The sequence below is a fragment of the Kryptolebias marmoratus genome, linkage group LG4 (assembly GCF_001649575.2).
Source record: "Kryptolebias marmoratus isolate JLee-2015 linkage group LG4, ASM164957v2, whole genome shotgun sequence".
Classification (NCBI taxonomy): domain Eukaryota; kingdom Metazoa; phylum Chordata; class Actinopteri; order Cyprinodontiformes; family Rivulidae; genus Kryptolebias; species Kryptolebias marmoratus.
In genome coordinates this window covers 4,008,771-4,025,484 of record NC_051433.1, presented here as the reverse complement: position 1 = coordinate 4,025,484, position 16,714 = coordinate 4,008,771, and the positions used below count along the sequence as shown (strand labels likewise).

Here is a 16,714-nt window from a genome sequence, read left to right as displayed (position 1 = left end):
TTCTTTACAGCATTACAAACATTTCAGCCCCTCTGAAGTGAGCTTGATTTACAGACGCAGAGCAGAGAAAACAGAAAGTCAGACACCCGACTGTGTTTATTTAAACAGTCTTTCCTCTGTCGGTCTCTGACTCTGGTTCATCGTTCAGACATCAGTCAGACATAAAGATGAATGTAAACTGAGAGCAGTTTAACTGTGAGACACTCTGACTCCCCCTGCTGTCTGCTTAGGTCTCCTCTTACACCCTACCTCCCACACATTTTCTCAGCAACGTTTTTCTTTATTTTTGTTTCTTTCTTGTCTCCTTCTTTCTCCAACACATTCCCCCTACTTCTTCATTTGACTCTAGCTTTAGACACCTGCTCAGACATATGAACACATGAACTCCACACAGAAAGGCTGCAGCTGGGTTTTTGAACCTGTAACTTTCATGTCGGCTCGCCAGACAAAATCCAATCGAACCAACATGCATTCTACTTTAAAACAAACAAGAATATTCATACTTTCTGTATATTAGTTCATTTCTTTTTGCCCTTAGTAAGCACATTTTTACAGAATAATATTTCACATGGAGCCTCCGCTAAATGACTACTGTCTACTGACCCTTTTCATGCCTTATTTTGTTAGAAATTTAAAAAAACAGATTTATCTTAGATGTGCCAGTTCACAAGAAACTAAATGCATGGTTGAACTAAGATGATGTGATAAAGGCTGTCAGCAGGATTTCTTTTACCACAAAAACTATCTTGAATCAGCACCAACATGTCTGACAGCAGGTCGCTGAAAAGATAAAGGTATAAAATCAGCTGTCAAATTACTGCAGTGGAGTTCAAATATCAAATAAAAACAATAAAAGCCGTCTCTAATTGAACCTGCGTGGTTTCTAAACAGGACTTTGCTTTCAGTGTACAATTAGGTTCAACTGATTTTTTTTTTTTTTTGCTTTTCCAGTGAGCAAAATAAACACTAATCATCACATAGACTACCACTCTTCTTCTTCTTCTTCTTCTTCTGAACAGCCTTTGATACCACACTGCTTCAGCCAGAAGATCAGAACACCGTGATCAACTGTGTCAAAGGCAGCTGTCAGGTTTAAAATCAGCAGAACAGCTGAGTCTCCTGAGGCTTTAGCTAATAAAAGATCATTAAAATAATTCAATGTGCAGATTTTAAGCTGTGAAGGGCTTTAAAACCAGACTGTTGTGTGCATTTAAAAGGGACTGCAGCTGCATAAATACTGTCTTTTTTAAGATATTTGATAAAAAAGGAAATTTTTGACATTGGCCTAACATTTGAATTTGAGTCAAGATTTGTTTTTTTCAGCGACAACTGAACAACTCCATGTTTAATTAGTCTTAAGTCTGGGATTTTCCTTTGTTTCTGAGGACATACAAGTCATTCTTCAGGAGCTTCTCTCATACAAGTTAAAGAGATCCAATATAGGTTTGTAGAATTCATGATCAACAAGGTTCTTTATATTTAGTTTTACATTGTTTAATTGGCAAGATGTTAGAGAGAACCTGTGTATTGAAAAGGTTTTGGTACTGTGTGGCAAATAATAGAAAAATCATTTTATTTTTCAGTTGTTCCACCAGAACATGCAGAATATTTATGTTTGTATGGATCATAGATTGTACTGAAGGTATTTATGTGTTTCTTTGTTTAGGAAAAACAATGTGGAGCAGAACTCTGGACTAAAGGTTGACGATCTGGCAAAAAGCTGTTCCAGAACCAGCAGAACCTGGTACAGACCCACATTATTACCACATGGAGATCTACAGATCATTACTGAGGTTGTGTTCACAGTTTGAAGTTTGGATAAAGACCTTAAATTGTTTACATTTTGCATTGCTTTCAAACTCATTTACTATCCGGTTAAGAAGTTTTGTTTTTGAGATTTAAAAAAAGTAAATTATTTTGATTTTAATGAAGATGACTTGCCATGCTCTTCTGCAGTGGTCATCAATAAAATACAGCAAAGTGATCAGATGTTGTTTGTCTTTAAAGAAAAATAAGAAGGAAGTGAAAAAAGTGATCCTGCAGTGTTCAAAACCATGTTTATTACCACATAATGTGCTGGAAGTTCCTTAACAAGGCATAAAAAGTGCCTGAATTTGACTTTAGGGAAAGTAGAAGAAAATAAACCCTTGGGTTCCTAAACCTCCGAGCGTCTGATCAACGAGCATCAGAACAAGTTTGCTCAGACCTTCAGGATCCTGCAGCATGTGCAAAGGGGGGAAATTAAAGCTGAAACAGTCATGTAGTTTAGTTGTAACGCTGCTCTTTTAACACTGTCTGTTGAAATACAAGATGAAGTGTCAGTGCATGTGATAGAACTGAATTTAAAAAAAATAATAATAATTTAAAACAGAAGTGACAGTTGTCTGTATGCTCTGGAAAGAAAAAAAAGTAAAAACAGCTACAGTGTCTCTTCCTGTGCTAAAAGGATTAAAATGTGGTGGAGATTAAAACACCCAAACATGGAGGCCATTGTTCGTACGATCGTTTAGCTGCTTTTCTTTAGTGTTTTTTACTTTTTCCTTCTGCGACACACAGACTGTATCTGATGGGCTTTCTGAGACAAGGGTTTTTATTTGTTTGCTCAAAAATATGAATGTATAAGTTCCATTAAATGTGAATAAATAAAACGTCTGAGACAATACTGTCAGCCTGTTTGATGAAGATATTTTATTAAAATGCTGAAATGAATCACTGACAAAAAATTACATCAGCAGTTCAAACTGAACCACGGGGCTCTGAGAACATTAGTTTTTTATTGTTCAACAAAACAAAACAAAACAAAAAGAAACTAAACATTTCCTCTTTAACTGTGAATCAGTTGGTTCACCCCCCCTGCTGGATGGACTCTGTGTGCTGAGGTCCCTGTTTGTGCTTTATTCTGCAGAGAGGACAGAAAATAATCAATTAAAAAAAAGATTTATTTTCAAAGCTCCAGTTTATAAAAAGCAGGAACCAAGGCCGACAGTCAGCAGAAGGTATTTACATTGTTCCTAAAAGCATTCCTCTTTGAAAAACATGAAAACAGACATGAACAGAACCACCATCAGAGAGACTTTCAGTGATTCTGTCCTGGGTGTGTTCAGCAGTGTACAGATGTGTCTTTTCTGTTCCTTGTGTGTTTTTGTCAGTTTTGCTCGGTGTACAATGGAGCCCCCAGCCATTTCTTCTATCTGACCACTGCAACCCCCTAACCCATTCCAGATAAGGCGTGGTTGACATTCCTGGAGATCTGGTTACCCTGCTCCAGGCAGAGTAAAGTTCAGTTTAGCAGCTCGCGCTTTCAGTGCCTCCTTCAAAACAAAAGCACCACAAGAATCAGAAGCATCAATAAAGAAACAGCTCCAAAAATAAAATGAAAAAGGATTATAATCTAAACATATTCTTAGTTTCAACTAGGGAAATCTGCTATCAGTTTTTTCTTTCCCCAATAAAAATCTGTTAATTATAATTTGGATTTTGTGTGTACATACTAATCCTTCCCTACAGAAACAGCCAAAGTGACTGAAAGCAGGTCAATAATGACGGCATTCATGAAAGAGCTGTTTGGGATGTCCAGTAAAGTATGCAAATAAAAGTGTTTTATTTACATTAAGTGCATACCTGCATTTCAGAATTGCATCTCTTTATATCTGGAAAACTCCTGGTGTAAACTCTTTCAAACTGCACCACTTCATAGTTCAGGATAAACTACTTTATGTTTTATTTCATAGTTTGGAAAGTTTTTTTTTAGGATATGTTTGTCGATTGTGAGTAGCAAACAAGCAAAATAAAAATGATTTCCTGGTTTTAACATGTTTTCACTGTGGGTAAGTTCTTCTGTCTTGATTTAATAAACATAAAAATATAATTATAGCAGAAAATAAACATATTTTAATAATTATTTTTGCTTGCATTAACTTTAATTTTACTAACTTGGTTTTCCTAGTTCCCTTTCGGTTCTTGGGTTATTTGGACACTTTCTCCTGAAGTTGTTTTATTTCGAAGGTTTCACCGGAAGTGTTTTTTCCCACTGATTGGTTTGGACAGATAACGGTGTGCAGATTACAGAGGAGAGCAGTGCGGATTGATTTACTGAGCAGAAACACGTCGTGTTCGTGTGACAACATGATGAGCAGCTCAGGTAAGAGACGTGTTTTCAGGTTCTGAACCAGAAATCGGCAAAATGTCCGACAACAGATTTCTGTGGAAAGAAAACTACAATTTAAAACGCTTAATCCGAGTTTTCTAATTATTATTATTTTTATATAACCTGGTTTACATCAAGTAAATTCAAAAGTTTGATTTTAGACCGTAAAGGTAAGCTTTGGGGCCAGATATAATAATTAAATAAAATAATTGAATTACCAAGCCACGCCCTGTCTCTGCTGTAATAACTGTGGTCGAGCTGATTGACTTGAGCTTTGATTATTTATATTTAGTTCATGTATGTAAGTCATTTTATTGGACTGGAAGTAGGTTGGACCAGGTTACAGCTGGAACATCTTAAATAACTTTTGTATGCAAACTGTCTAATTGATGATTTTCGCTTAGTTAATGAGTATTATAGCACTGAATAAGTGCAGGAAATTTGACCAATGTAGGTCTCTCCAATCCAAAGATGTCACCAAAAGTCAATTTTTCTTTGCCAGATTTTTCACTCGCCCTGCCCCTTCCTGTAAATTCCTGTAAATCTCATACTGTGCTGTAAAAGCTGACTTATTGTATGACACAATGATCTTATGTAAGATCATTTACACATTCAGAGAAATGTTGGAGTTTCAGGCTCTGAGAAAGAAAATGCTGAATTTGCTGAGTTATGTCAAATAAATCCATTTAGCTGCTCCCTCCTTCAGGGGTTGCAAAAACACAAAAGATTTGGCAATTCTTTTACACGGAATGCCCTTTCTGTCGCAACCTGGGCTCGAACCTGCAGCCTCAGGGAGACAAGACCTCAGGACTGACCGCTGATCCACCGCCGCCCTGCTGAATGTTGTTAAAGAAGCTGAAACTGCGTTGTTAAAGCTAAAAGTAGTAGAACAATAGCTAAAATACTAAATGTCATAAAAAGACAAAAGTAGAGCCAGTTTGCTGAAGCAGGTTTTAAAAGAAAACATTTTTTAAGAAACTGAAGGAATCTCAGTGTATTTTTTTGGGGGAAAGTAATTGTAAATAAAAATTAAATATTTAAAAAAATATAAAAGCTACAAAACCAAAAGTTGTGGCCCCGATTTCCTGAAGGAGCTGAACATTTTGACATGAGTAGTTAGTTTGCAAAAACAACAATTATACATCAATATGATGCTGATGTGACCAGTTAATTATAATAAGCAGCATAATTCTCAGCTGTGATAGAAATTCAAATATAAATATTTATCTTTTTGTCATCACTTTACTGTCTTTCAACTGTTTGATTCAGAAAATAGCTGCCTTCATTCTTTTCACATTCCTCAGTACTAAATTCTAAAGAACACAGGAAGGAGAGGATTTTCTGCAGATGAAACAAACATAATCTGATAATTATTGTTAAACCTGCTTGTAGGTGCATGTCTTCAACTTTTGATTTTTAGATTTACACATCTACTGTAAATGTGTCCCATAAAGATATATAAAATCGGTCTGAGATCAAAATGTATCCAACTCTTGACAAGACTAAATGTTAGAAAACATTTCCTCAGCAGAGAGTTCTTGCTTGATTAGGCCTAAACCAAGAAACAAAGTTAGGAAAGTTCATTTAGTTGTAAATCCAGACCTGTGTTTTTGTTTGTTCCAGCGGCCTATCCCCCTCTCAATGCCCCTGGAGGCAACATGTTCAACAACATGCCCGGCTACGAGGGAATCGGAGCAGGTAAGGAAAGTTCAGCCCACCGAACTCCTTAAAGGAAAAAGTCCTTTTGCAGCTGATATTTTTCTCTGTGATGATCTTCCTGAAATTAGTTTCCATGCGGTGCCATTCTGCTGAATGTACAGAAACAGCCTCTTTATGTCATTGCTTTTCTAAGCTTTGTTCTTGTTCTGATTGTTGAGCTGCTTTTGATAAATTTGCCTTCCTTGTTGCAGCAGGTTTCCTGCCTCCTCCCATGCCTACAGAGCCCGTTCCTCCACCCCAGCCTATGCCTGACAACTGGGAGTAAGATGCTGCTCATCTGAAACAACAACTAAATTATTGCTTTTATCTGCTGGTCACTGAGGCTGAAAATCTTCCTGCTTCATATTTGACATGTTTCTGTGTTTTAGCATCCCCGCTCTGACAGAGGACATCGCTCGTGAGGCGCTGAAGGACTTTGCATCATCTCACTGCTGCTACGGTTCAGATCCAGCAGATAAAGGTGTCATCACAAACATGGAGCCCTTCAACACATTCAGGGTGATCTGATTTTACGCTCTAATGATGCTTTTAATTGTTGGTGTTTACGACCGATTATCCTACTAAATAATACTCCAGCTGTCTTCCTGTCATGTTTATCTGGTTTTAATCTGTGGTTAATATCCAACAAGTCACTCCAACAAACAACAACAAAAAACTGAATCAACAAAAAACAAATGAAATGCTTTGTGATCCAGCAGAGCTGCTGTCTTAATCATTAAACATAAGAAATAAATTAGCAGGACACTAAAGAGTGGCACCATCACTTTAAATGAGAAAAAACTTTTTTTTCTTTCATATCAAACTTAGAAACAAAAAAATAGTTGGACATTAAAAATGTCATACTTGAATACAAAGAAACATTAAATCTGGAGTTGATATTTTTTTGGTTTTAAATTTAATTTTGAATCTAAATTTGATTCTGTAAAAACAGTAAAAAGAAAACATAAGTGGTTAAACGTCAAAAGCAAAACAAAACAGTAGCTAAAAGCTACATTTAGCAAAAGTGTTAATAAAAGCTAAATTATAAAAATATGAAATATGCTCACAGATCTCAGCTAAACTGTTATTTAGACACAATATTCTGATTAACATGTTTTTTTGTTCTGTAGTACCGTCTGGAGACCTTCACTGAGGTCAGGTCACACGAATCGGCCCAAAAACCTTATGAAGGTAAACAAACATTGTTTGGCTCCTGAATTTTATACCAAAAAAAAACCATTTGCCAACAAGTGTTTTCAGTTCACAACTTGAAGTCTGGGCTCTGTATAGTTCTCAAAAGAGAACTATACAGAGCCCAAAGGAGAAACTTGACCCCAGTAACGTTTCCTTCTAAACCAACCAGAAACTGATACTGCTTCAGACGTTTTCTTTCATTTTTTTTTATCTAATTCAGTTTAAACTTGGACCTGGTGGATTTATTCGAGTAGGTTTTCTGTGACGGTTTACTGTGGTTGTTTCGTCAGGGGAGACAGCTGACTTCTACACCCAGCCCGCCCCCCAACCCTGGGAGGTGCAGGCCAAGCCCCCCAGCCTCTTCACTAATCACACCGAGGAGATCCGTGTGCCCTACACCTCCTCCGTCAAGGTGATTTACTTATTTATTTATGTATTTAAACCACATTTTGTTACTTTTTGATGACACACATTGGTGTATTCGACTTGATGTGCTGCACCGCACTGACTTGCAACATCCAGCAGACGTTGCAAACCACCATCAAGCCACATGACAAAGTTTTGCTGATGGAAGGATTCTTCAAACGGGAAACTTCAGATGTTACAGCTGCTTTAAAGGTTTTCTGAAGGCAGTTTCAGTTTTTTCTGGTGGGGGAATAAAATGTTCTAGAGCAGAAGTCTCTAATCCTGGTCCTTGAGGGCCACCGTCCTGCATGTTTTCCTTGTTTCTCTGCTCCAACACACCTGATTCAGTGGTTAAATCACCTCTTCATTCTGCAGAAGCCTGTTAATCACTCATTGATTCAACTCAGGTGTGTTGGAGCAGAGAAACAAGTCAAGCATGCAGGATGGTGGCCCTCGAGGAGCAGGATTGGAGACTGCTGTTCTCGAGTTTCATTCAGTAATTTTTAGGTCAGGAGGTCATTGCTTACTGTTTTCTGTTGATTTTATAAGGTGCTTTTGAAGACTTTTAGGTTTTATTTGGTCAGTGAAGATCTTCTTGATTTCCAGCACTCCAAAACAAGTTTTTAAATGCCACAAGCTTCTATGTGACCTCAATATAAGTTAGAATGTCACAGAATATCAAGCTTGGGTTTCAATGCGCTGGGCAACATCCATCCCTTCAGCCATCCTCTGGTCCGTCCGTCTTATACGAGTTGTTAATGAAGTGGGTGTCTTTTTAAACTTGAGGATCACGATGGAAGTAAAACCACAGGAAAAACAAATCTTACTGTAGATAACACAAAAAAATGTGTTATCTACAGTATTGTTTTCATCAGATTACACTGTTGAGTCCATACAACATACAACATTTTGAATGGACCACCCAGCAGGTGGACCATTCAAAATGGAGAAATTTTATGATTATAAAATTTCTCCATTTTGAATTTGATAAAATGCTGTTTATCAGTTTGCATCAGTACAAGATCAGACTGGAAGTTAAAGTAAAACTAGATCTGATTTTTACCACTGAGCTGTCAAATTATAACCAGGATGATGAGAAGTTGTGTGGCTCTTTTAGGTTGTAATGTTATTTTTAACTTGTGTGTGCTTGTGTAGGAATGTGACGGCTGTCATGCCAAAGGAACGAAGACCTGTCAAAACTGCAATGGAAATGGATATGTAAGAAAAAACTAGTTCAGCAATAAATGGATTTAGTGAAGAAGTTTTATAAGCATGGGAAATTTGTTGTTGTGGTAGATTATTAAACAACAAAAAAAGCCTCCATGTTTAGTACGTTTACATTTTCATGGTTGTTGTTTTTTGTCTGTAGAAATCGTGCACCAGGTGTGACGGCTCTGGGAAGAAGGAGGAACAGGACTGCGGCAGATGCAACGGAACCGGAAAAGACAAGTAATTCAGTTCTGGTGCTAAATGCTTCAGTGTTGAAGAGTCAGATTCATTAAATAAGGCAGCTGCAAATTTTCTTTCAGGCCTTTATAAATATGGACCTGATCACCTCAAAGTACGTAGCCATAGCAAATGGTCCCGTCCTTTTATTTTTTTTGGGGGGGGGGAGTAACCCCCCCCCCCCCCCTCCCCCCCTTTGACTGACAGTAAATGCAACTTTTTTTTTTTTTTAACTTTCATTGATATGGAAGTGAAGCCCACAGACATTCAGTAATGATGGCGAAAACATCTCCCACTGTTCACCATCTCCATCCTCTCTGTGGCTGGACTAAAACCATAAATCTTTTACTGCTTCTATCTGTTCAGAAAAGCAAACAAAAATGCAAATTTGTATTTTTGTCTAATATTTGTTGCACAAAACGAAACACAGAAGCTTTAAAGTAACGACACCGCTGTTTGACTTTTCTTAATTGTCACCAATACTTTTAGAGTTTTTGTTTTAACTCCAAACAGGGAAGCAGCTGTTTGAAAGAGAAGGAAGTTGCATAACTTTGCTTCAATCCATGAGTGTGATATGTTGCTTTAAATTCCCTCATTAAGACTTTAATTAGACCACTTAAGAATGTATGACATGTCGCCAGTGGTGGAGAAAGTACTCAAACACTGTACTTAAGTAAAAGTACAAATACACAGACAAAAATGTACTCAAGTAAAAGTACCACATTAACATTTGTACTTAAGTAAAAGTAAGAAAGTACTGGCTTTTAAAACTACTTAAGTATTAAAAGTAAAAGTACTTGTAGACTGTATTACCTAAAGGCTAATACAATGTCCTTAAGTGTACCTATCGTATTTAATTTTAACACATCAGTAATGTACCATTTTAATGAACAATGCTGATGATTTGTTGCTTACAGCTAATGAAAACATGACATTTCTGATTAGATTACAGACCAATAAAAAAACATAATGCAGGCATGTGGGTCTAATGAAAACAGCCCCGGCTCCAGACAAGTTTAACAGGGGTGGTTACTAAAGTAAATGTAACAAGTTCTACCCACTTTTGAACATAAACAACAACACCAGTAGCCTACAGGCTACCTCTTAACAAGCTCAAGGTGCTGTACTGGTATAGTCCTCTTTTAGCTAACATTAGCTGTATCCAACAGTTGGTTAGTTTTGGGGAAAAAACTGTGCAAAGTTTGCGTTTTGCTGGTTGGCTGCCATGATTCTAACACACACCTGAGCAGCAAGTGTCCTTCACTGCCCCACATGTTTAAACCCAGCTCGCGTCTTAGCGCTCGTGCTGCGTTCAAAGGCGGCTCGGAAAAGCAGTTTACGACGTGTTAACAACGAATTAAACAGTTTTAACTGCTGAAGAAAGTGACAGAAGGCACAGATATGGGAAGTGCGGAAGCCTCTACTGTATCAAATCGATACAGGAATAGCAGAGGGTTGGCCACTTTAAGGTAAACTTGACCCGGTTATTTCAAATAAATCTTTTAAATAAGACCATGGGTGGCGCAGGTCTTCTGGTTGTCTATCACCGGACTCCATTCCGGGTGTTAGTCATTCTGCAGGTGCTGCGTACTGCCATGCTCTTCTTGAGGGAGGGCCTAATGGATCTTTCTCGCTTTGCATTGGTTCAGTGGACTGATTCCTCTCTCGCCATTGGATACTTTCAAACTAACGAACAAATCAAAATACCGAAATGCGACTTGGATGTAACGAGTAACGCGACGGTTTTGTAGAAATGTAGTGAAGTAGAAAGTACAGATACTTACTGTAAAATGTAGTGGAGTAAAAATAGAAAGTATCCATTATTAAATCTACTTAAGTAAAGTACAGATACACAAAAATTGTACTTAAGTACAGTAACGAAGTACTTGTACTTTGTTACTTTCCACCACTGCATGTCGCTCATTTTATGACGTCTGTATTTGTGTGTCAAGGTGTTCAAAATGTAATGGGAAGGGGACGCTGGAGTGTGACATCTGCAAAGGAAAAAAGAAACTGTTGACCTACATCAAACTCAAAGTAGAGTGGTGAGTATTCATAAAGTACCAGGAAGGGATTTATGAGAGCATGTATGGCTTCTAGACAACTTGGGTTGATCACAAAATTGGGTTTTTGAGGCTTTTTCAGGCATAATTAGAAAGGTTGAAAAGGAGACTTTATTAGGAAGTTGCTTAGGTTTTACAAAATGCTGCAGTAATTCTTTTGGAGACTTATCAAACAGTTTAAGCTCCTAAGCTTTATAGACATTTCTGGGTTTCATTATTCACAGGGTCATTGAAGGATACCCAGGCATGTTATATTTCTTGTTTCATCTGTTAAAATTAGTTAGTTTTTTGTTGTTGTTCTTTAGCCTTATGGGTTTGTTTGAGGTTCCATGAGTTCTCTGGGATTCCACACAATTTCAGACATTAAAGAGGCAGCTGGACGTTTAATTTTTGGCTTTCTGTAGATTTTACTGGCAGTCTCTGTCCATAGAGGAGTGGCATTTGTAATCCTGGGTGACTGTACTGTAGTTACATTGTTTTGTAGATATGTGCAAATTAATAAATAAAAAATTTGCAAAACGATAAGTTAAAAAAAAGTGGCAAAGTGGTAAAAAAAAATAGTTTCTCAGCCTGTTTGTTCTAGCTGGAATGGCTCTTGCCAGGATAGTAAGGAGACAAACAGTGATTTCTGCAGTGTGACTTCTTTGACAATAGGCTACTTTCTGTCTGTCAGAATAGACACTGTCCCAGTGATTTTTTTTATTTTTGCACTGACTTCAGAACCCATCTGAGTTTCTTCTGATTCTCAGCTGTGCAGCTAGCACACCACACAGAGGTGTACAGGAGAATACTCCTCATAGTGCTATTATAAAAGCTACAAAGGAATTGTTGTGTAAGTTTGACCTTTTTTAGTTACAAGACCAGACTTGTTGGCAGGATTCCTCAAAGATTTATTTGCATTTTCATGAGAAAAACCTTCAAGGGTTCCAGACATGTTTGAACATGCTTCTTTTATTTTCAAGAAATGTTTAAATGGGTTGTAGAGATCAGATGTCAGAACAAAAGTTCCTTTAGCTTATACTGTAAAGATGGTCCTGAAGTTCCTGTAGGATGTTCCATGCTTGACATGATTGAAGACATTTTAATGAAAATTTTGAGGCAGGTTTGCTGAATCCTCCTGAAAATGCACCTGTATAGAATTCCTAGTGATTTTTTTTTTCAGGAATGTGAGAAGAGTTCCTAAGATTCTTTTAAAAAGTTCAAAATTCATTAGAAAGATGCTCAGTTCCTCTTAGTTTTTTACAACCACTACTATAACTACTGCTGTGCCACTACAGGCTGAAGTACATGATGGTTTTCTTTAACGATATAATATGATGTTCACACAGGAGACACAAGGCCTTTAAATATTAGGGTTGAAGACACAACATTTATCAACATTCACTTGTTTAAATCCTAACCTGACTTGGTTTGTTTCTGGCCGTCCATACTTGCTGACCTTCTCCGTGTATTTTTGGCTCCTTGACACTTCTTCTGTTTGTATTTCATTACAGGGCCTCTCTGCTCTTTCTAGTCAAATCATCTGTGTTCTCCTGCACCCATTTCTGTGCTAAGGACCCAACGCTTACACTTAAACAAGATACAGAAGATATAAATCTTCATATTGATATCAAGAGATAAACTAAAAATGCATCCTTAAGTCAGACACCTTTGCAGTTTGTTTCTGGCTGCATGTAGTGTTCAGTATAGTGACTGTGTATTGATAAGGTTTTGGCACCCTCTAGAGAAGAAAATAAAAATGTATTTATTTTGCATTTATCTTCATGTTTGCATGGCTCATAGGTTAGATTAGATCTATGTGTTGTAATTTGAATGGATGCTATCTTGTGTACATTCTGTCGTTTAGGAAAAACAATGAGAATGACTATGTTGTGGAGCAGAACTCTGGTCTAAAGATTGATGATCTGGATTCAGTGAGCGGCAAGGAGCTGTTCAAGAACAGCCAGTACATGGTAAACACACACACGCCACATAGATTATCATCATTTATAGTGCTACAGCTCATTTTTATATTACAGGGTTCAAACGAAGGCTGGAAATCCTTTAAAAGTGTTTTTTATTTGATCCTATATTTAAAGTTTGAGAAGTGCTTTATTTTAAAATTTATTTTTATCTTAAGAGCTTAAAACTTTTTGAAATTTCAAATGCATTTCTTTCATAATAAATTGCCTTTTAGATAAAACGAAATTAGTTTAATGGTTTTGCCTATAACGGCAATGACTCGACATGCTGCACTTTTCCTCTAAATCTAAGCTTTTGTAATCTTTACTGTGGATTTGTGATTATTTTATTTAAAGCAACTCAAGTAGCTGATAAACTTTGTCAAAGCCAAGCAGTATAACACTTTTAAAAATAAAATGAACTGAAACCAAAGTGGTTTATTAAAATGGTTTTAAAGTAGCAAAGATAAAGTGGACTTAAAGGTGACATTTTTGAACTTTGGTGTGTTTGCGTTTCATTTACCAACCCTCTGTAGATAATACCACAGACAAGAACTTAGATATTTTTAAAGAATCCAATAAGTCCATGTGATGAGGAAACAAAGTTTTCGAGTATATATGTATTGTTTAAAACGTATCATAAGCACAATTTGTTTTAATTTAACTGTGATAAGTGTCAAAAATGCTCCATAGGTATTACTCAGACATGTTGCAGGAAAAAGAAGCACAGATTATTCTTCAGATGAGTTTAGAGGAACAGTCGTGAGGTGATAAAAGTACGCTGCTTGAACTGCAGCAGATAATTGTATTGTGTGTGTGTGTGTGTGTGTGTGTGTGTGTCTCCTCTCAGGCCTACCCACTGCTTGGGTTCCCAGACCACAACATTTATGAGGCCTCTGAGCGTCTGATCAAAGAGCATCAATCTAAGTTTGCTCAAACCTCCAGGATCCTGCAGCAGGTAGGAAAGGAAAAACATCAGACTGACACCTTCTAAAATTGTTGGTTCAGTTTGGGCAATATAAACCAAATTGTATTTCTTATTTTTAGACTGAAAGGTGATAACAAAGGTGTAAATTGTAGTGTTTTGATTAATATGTGGCTTTGAGTTGTGCTGTGGGAAAAAAGGAAGGGTAATTTAAAGTAAGTGACAGTACTAGCGATAGTTGTTCCCTGTTAGTACTTTCTGTTAAAGGTAAGAAATAAAGTCTCAGGTAATTTATAAATATGCTAAAAAACAAAGGTTTAAAACATGAACATTAAAGGAAGTATTAAAGTTGCAATGGGACCGTGACAAATGAGAACTGAAGTGTAAGAGCTGAGAGGAGTTTGAGTTGTTAGGGATAAAAGTTCAGTGTCCTCTGAAACACTGAAGAGTCTTTTTCTGTTTTTTATAAGTGGTAGAAGTTTGTCAAATGATAAGGAAGTAAGGCAGAACTGTTATATAGAACAATGTGGTTTTAAGTTAAAAAGATAAGTCATATTTGGTGTTTATAGTTGAAGTTTTGAGAAATAACAAAACCTCAAATGTACCTAAAGAAGAAGATTTCTCTTCTTTTTTTTTAAATGCTTCATAAAAAGACCATGTTCTGTAAAACTTTGACAAACCACAGAGTAACCGATGTTTACATGTGAGGGGAAAGAAGAAATGTTATTTTCTGTAAACGTGACAGGAAGTGCACTGATGATCGTTACCTGAAGTGTGTTGAAGCTGCTGCTTGCTGTAACCACAGAAACCACTTCACTTTAAAAGATAAGTTTAGTTGGTTGATTGAATGATCTTAGAAGTTGGCATGTCAGTTGATTTTTGTGCTTTCTTCCTTATTGTTTTTGCTAAGCTAAGATGTTAGCAGCAGACACAAGAATTTCTTAAAAAAAAAAAAGGTTCACACTTCTTCCATTAACGCGACTCTGCATCTGTGTCCCTCAGAGGCAGACTGTCGAGTTGATCCCCATCACGAAAGTAAACTACAAGTGGAAAGAAGGCATGCACCTCTACTACGTTTATGGAAAGGAAAACAAAGTCAGCGCTGAGAACTACCCAGATAGCTGCTGCTGCGTTATCCTGTAGACACGCAAACACACATCATCTGCCTTATTTCCCTTTTCATTTTAATCTGTTTCCTTGTTTGAAGACATAATCAGAGCTTCCATTTTACCTCAGGTAAACAAAACAAGGGTTTTTGGGGGGTTTTTTGCATCAAAGAAGTTGTGATGCTCCACCATGCATCCTGATGACAAAGTATGGACCACAGCTGTGTTCAGCTGTTCATATCATAAAACTTTTTCTGATATATCTGATTTTATCTTCAAATAATAATCAATATAATTTTTTTTTTAGGCTGGTAGTTTTTTTTTATATTGCATTTATGTCACCTAAGCCATTTTTTAATCATTGTATTGCAGTTGATTAAAACCATGGGCCACTTTCTTTCACCTTTTATGTCCTTATGAGGAAAATACCCAAAGATTAAATGGACCCAATGATAAGTGACAGGCGTGGCTTCTTACTGCCTCATTTCAGCTTCCTCTTGCCGTCCATCCAGCCAAGTGGCACTATGAGATACCGTTCCCCATTTCTCTCGCTATCCTCTTACTAATGTGGGCTTTCTAGGTGTGGGACAAGATCCAGTTCTGCTGAGAGGAAAAAACAGCTGTACCATTAATTGCAAACATCATAAACAAGATCCAGTTCTGCTGGTTTCTGTGTGGGATGTTTTGTTTGTTTGTTTCCCTATTAATTTTTCTTCTGTGTAGAAAAAAATGTGTCTGAGGAGCAAAATTTAACCAGGGTTTTCTAACTGAGGAGCAAACTTCAGGCCTTTTTATTTTTTTGTTTAGGTTAAACTGAAAACGGTTGCCTGACGGTTATAGGGAGTGGTCACTTGATATCGATCAACTTAGTGTTACCACCAAAAGCAGCTGCAAGCGTTTCAGAACTTCCTGTTTTTTCTTCTATGCTGCATGCTTTTCATTCTGTTTATCGCAGGTTGTGCTACTTTTATTCAAGCAAACTGTGGAAGTGGAAAGATCTTTAAGGAAATCTATTGGAACATCTAATGACGCTCCTTTAACCTGCCTTCCTTCAGTACAGTGGGGCTGTTTTAGACGACTGGATGGGTTTTTTGTTGTTGTTGTTGTTGTTGTTTTACTCCACTCTGTGTATCTTTGTAGGACAAAGCCACTTCAGTTTTGTATGTTTTGCTGATATTGTTTAACCAGTCATTTGTTTTTTTGTACATCTTATAAAGTCTGTTGAATGTGAAATAATGGCTGCATTTGGATGTGCTCTCTGCTTGTTTAACAGAAAAATTGCAACCTCATAATCTTACTTTTGTTGCTATGTGTTGGTACTTTGCAATACGTAATATGCAAATGCCAAAAGTGTTCAACTTGAACACAGCTTATGTGTATGTGCCTTTTATGTCAAATTAAATATGATAAACCCCTTTAAAAGTAGAATGTATGTTTACCATCAGCATAAATGCCTTAATACAGTACTGTGACTAACAAACACAGCTGACTTGTGCTACTAACTTTTAAAATATTCTCTTGTTGCCTATGAATAAAAAGTAACCTCTGAAACTCTTCTGACTCAGTTCTGACTTTTTACAGTTTATCAAAAATACTATTTAGGTGATGATTAAGATGCCAAACAGCAACAAAATGTGTCAGTTGCTTGTTTAATTTATTAAACAAGTCATAGAAGAGTAAAGGTTTTATAATTGTTGTCAGAGTACCGTATTTCTTAAGGCACGAGTGTCTGCAACTTTTATTTTGTGGGATGGGGTAAATCGGGGTACAAATTAATCACAGTTGTGAAA

General features: G+C 36.9%; 1 protein-coding gene across 2 annotated transcripts; it reads left to right on the top strand.

The window, feature by feature from the left end:
• Positions 1 to 4,007: 4,007 nt before the first annotated feature.
• Positions 4,008 to 16,478, top strand: LOC108244940 (protein SSUH2 homolog). 2 transcript variants are annotated; one of them, XM_017431500.3, is made up of 12 exons: positions 4,008 to 4,141; positions 5,771 to 5,845; positions 6,061 to 6,127; positions 6,235 to 6,364; positions 6,976 to 7,036; positions 7,330 to 7,451; positions 8,600 to 8,662; positions 8,814 to 8,893; positions 10,843 to 10,935; positions 12,800 to 12,905; positions 13,744 to 13,851; positions 14,821 to 16,478. In XM_017431500.3, the coding sequence occupies exons 1-12, from the start codon at positions 4,126 to 4,128 to the stop codon at positions 14,959 to 14,961; spliced, it is 1,062 nt and encodes a 353-aa protein (XP_017286989.1). In that variant the 5' UTR covers positions 4,008 to 4,125; the 3' UTR covers positions 14,962 to 16,478. The 2 variants fall into 2 exon arrangements, with proteins under 2 accessions (XP_017286989.1, XP_017286988.1); XM_017431499.3 differs by having other exon boundaries at positions 4,009 to 4,141; positions 6,058 to 6,127.
• Positions 16,479 to 16,714: the final 236 nt, after the last annotated feature.